The sequence below is a fragment of the Palaemon carinicauda genome, chromosome 2 (assembly GCF_036898095.1).
Source record: "Palaemon carinicauda isolate YSFRI2023 chromosome 2, ASM3689809v2, whole genome shotgun sequence".
Lineage (NCBI taxonomy): Eukaryota > Metazoa > Arthropoda > Malacostraca > Decapoda > Palaemonidae > Palaemon > Palaemon carinicauda.
Window position 1 is genome coordinate 177139380 of NC_090726.1, and position 2613 is coordinate 177141992.

The 2613-nt window shown below is 45.4% G+C and overlaps 1 protein-coding gene across 1 annotated transcript; it reads right to left on the minus strand.

Annotated features, from left to right (window-relative positions):
- Nucleotides 1-1127: 1127 nt before the first annotated feature.
- LOC137621411 (uncharacterized) lies at nt 1128-1937 on the minus strand. Its single transcript, XM_068351714.1, has one exon. The coding sequence runs from the start codon at nt 1935-1937 to the stop codon at nt 1128-1130; it is 810 nt and encodes a 269-aa protein (XP_068207815.1).
- Between the last annotated feature and the right edge of the window lie 676 nt (nt 1938-2613).

Genomic DNA, 2613 nt, shown 5'->3' on the forward strand with positions numbered 1-2613 from the left:
GATAACCTTTCCATGTGCCTTGCGACACCTGATGCATCTGCTCAGCACGTGCCTCACTGCTGCATTGCCCTTAACTACCCAAAATTTCTCCCTCATCAGACTCAGAACATGCATTATACCCATATGGTTAGAATGCTCATAATAATATTGGATTACCATGTCGGTCAAGTGGCCCTTATACGGCAACATAATTGGATGCCTTTCACTTAGAGAGATATTTGCCAAAGATAACCTACCTCCAATGCACAACCGCCCATTTCTCGGGACTGGTTTCAACTTTCTTAGGGAGCTAGAAACCCTAATAATACCTCCCTTCTTAAGGCTCTCTATCTCTATCTCGTAATCAACACGCTGTGTTACCTGCACTACTACAGTCTCTGCCAAGCTAATAACCTCGGTGGACAAATGCATATTTAGCTCGCTGAGCAGTTGCCTATGTTTATAATTATGAACCTAGCATATAGCAACAACCACCCCAAAGCTCTAAGGAACTTGATCCACTTGGAGTAGTAGTGGATGATTTCATGCAAACCTGTTTTCCTGATATCCAACCCAATCCTGTAACTAATTATTTGGTAGCATCTAGTTACTGTTGGTACTATCTCACGCTTAACCTCCAATCCTTCTACACCATCTGACATTTGGGCCAGCTCTGTTGGCCTAAAACACTCCTCCTTTAACAGAAACTCCGGCCCTTTCCTCCACCTTTCGGACTGCTTGGAACGTATTGCATCGTCTGTTGGGTTCCACTCGGAGTTAACATACGTCCACTCTTTCTGATCACTGCCCTCCCTTATCATAGAAACACGATTTTCCACAAATGTCTGTTATCTGGCTTGATCATTCCTAATATATCACAAGACAGTTGTAGAGTCGGTCCAATAATAGACCCGATCTACCCTGAAATCCATCATGGTCAGAATAGTGCTTCTGAGTCTTACGGCTAGTACAGCTGCACTAAGCTCTAGGCGGGGCACTGAAACATGCTTCACTGGTGATACCCTTGCCTTCCCCATGATGAATCTACAAGATACATTTCCCCACTGATCCGAGACCATCAAGTGTGCCACTACTCCTAAAGCCATGATGCTTGCATCTGAGAACCAATCCAACTGTACTAGGGAGTCTTATTCCCATGGAATAACCTTCAGGTTCCTTGGCACACTTATCCCGCCGGTCTGGCTCAGCTTCTTTGCCCATGCCTTGATGCGGTCTATAGTGTCATAGTCCAATTCCATCTCCTGGGCTATCTTTAATCGGCAGAGGTCCTGCATGATGACCCTACCCTCGATTAAAGCTGGCGCCAATATACCGAGCGGGTCAGAAATCGAGGCTATAGCTGACAACAAATCACGATTAGTCCTTGGAACTGAAACTAGCTCTGCCCAGACACCCAATTTATCAGTGGCCAAGTCCCACTGTACTCCAAAAGCCTTTGTCTTATGTGACTCTGATCCATCTATAAACTCTGAGGTGCCCCTACTGTACCACTCCCTCGGGATGGATGACATAACCTCCACACAAGGGCTACTGAACTTCGTCAATGTAAATCCCCCCTTTTTGCAGAGCTTCTTAACCTCTAACAAATTGACTAACAATGCATCTTCGAGATCCTCGGCTCTCAAACAGTCATCTACATAGAAATTATTAGCAACTGTGTGCCGTGCTCCCTCTGAAAATTTATTCCCAAAGTCGCTTGCTGTCTGTTTCAGCACGAAATTTGCAATGCTCGGAGATGAACAGGCCCCGAACAGGTGAACTGCCATTCCCCACTCTTTGGGTTCCTCGTCAAAACTATTTTCCCACCAAAAGAACCTGAAGTAGTCCCGCTGATGCTCTGGTACCCGAACCTGATAGAACACTGTATTTATATCTCCTGTATAGGCAAATAGACCTCCCCTAAAATTTACCAACACACCCAACAAAGAGTTCACCATATCAGGTCCCTGCAATAGTAGGTCGTTCAATGATGTACCCTACACATTCCTTGCACAGTCAAATACTACACGGACCTTGTCTGGCTTGTCTGGATGTTGCACACCAAAATGAGGAATATACCACACATTTCCCGGGCTGGCTGTGGTCTCTTACTCAGCATAGCCTTTTTGTAGCATCTCTGTCATAAAGGCACTATACTGCTTAGCGTAGTTACCATCCTTCACTAGCTTCTTACGAAGGCTGTGCGGACAGCACAATGCGATGTCCGTTGTTTCTGGTAGGGGACCATGATTGTCACACAGCGGCAATGGCACCTCGTAACTTCCTCCTATGGTCTTAACCCCTTTCTCTATTATCTCTAGCCATTTCCTGTCCTCTGCGCACATTTCCCTTTTATTAGATGCAACATCGTCTTACTCATGATTATAACTTTCAACCAGCATGCGGTCTAACTCAAGACGCTTGCTTGTTATTTGGATCCTATTGAAAGGCTCTTGACACCCTTTGTCCTTTGCCCCATATATTACCCAGCCCAATAATGTTCGTACGGCATATGGTTCTTGGAGGCGTGTTGAGTTGATAACTTCCCTTGGCTCGAGTAAGTGAGGAACATTGTTCCCAATTAATAAACCCACCTCAGCATCTACCTCTGGGATGTAAATTTCTCGCAAGTGT